Source organism: Austrofundulus limnaeus, unplaced genomic scaffold, assembly GCF_001266775.1.
Source record: "Austrofundulus limnaeus strain Quisiro unplaced genomic scaffold, Austrofundulus_limnaeus-1.0 Scaffold167, whole genome shotgun sequence".
NCBI classification, from domain to species: Eukaryota; Metazoa; Chordata; class Actinopteri; order Cyprinodontiformes; family Rivulidae; genus Austrofundulus; species Austrofundulus limnaeus.
The window spans coordinates 616914-617431 of NW_013952569.1; the positions used below are offsets into that span (position 1 = coordinate 616914).

A 518-nucleotide genomic window follows, 5' to 3' on the forward strand; every position below is an offset into this window, starting at 1 on the left:
AGGGTTACTTAGCAGGTTAGCTAGGGTTACTTAGCATATTAGCTAAAGTTAGCTAGTACGTTATCTAAGGTTACTTAGCATATTAGCAAGGGTTACTTTGCAGGTTAGCTAGGGTTAGCTTGTGGGTTATCTAAGGTTACTTTGCATCTTAGCAAGGGTTACTTAGCATATTAGCAATGGTTACTAAGCAGAAAAAACAAAAATAAGAACTTTATTGGAAAAGATTAAATAAAAATATAAATATTTTAAGTTTCAGCCTCACTTCAAGTTTCAGAGAGTCGTCTGCTTCCATCGTCTCTTCTTGTGTTTCAGCTTCAGTTCTGGACTCAGGTTCTGGTTGGGTCTCAGCTTCAGTTCTGGACTCAGGTTCTGGTTGGGTTTCAGCTTCAGTTCTGGACTCAGGTTCTGGTTGGGTCTCAGCTTCAGTTCTGGACTCAGGTTCTGGTTGGGTCTCAGCTTCAGCTCTGGACTCAGGTTCTGGTTGGGTCTCAGCTTCAGCTCTGGACTCAGGTTCTGGT

General features: G+C 42.1%; 1 protein-coding gene across 1 annotated transcript in view; it reads right to left on the reverse strand.

Moving 5' to 3' along the window:
- The window catches only part of LOC106523835 (uncharacterized), a gene marked incomplete in the record, with an annotated part of 35277 nt that overhangs the window by 7665 nt on the left and 27094 nt on the right, over nucleotides 1-518 (reverse strand). Inside the window, 1 exon segment of the mRNA XM_014017410.1 lies at nucleotides 263-376. Within this exon segment, the coding sequence (XP_013872864.1) occupies nucleotides 263-376 (114 nt within the window).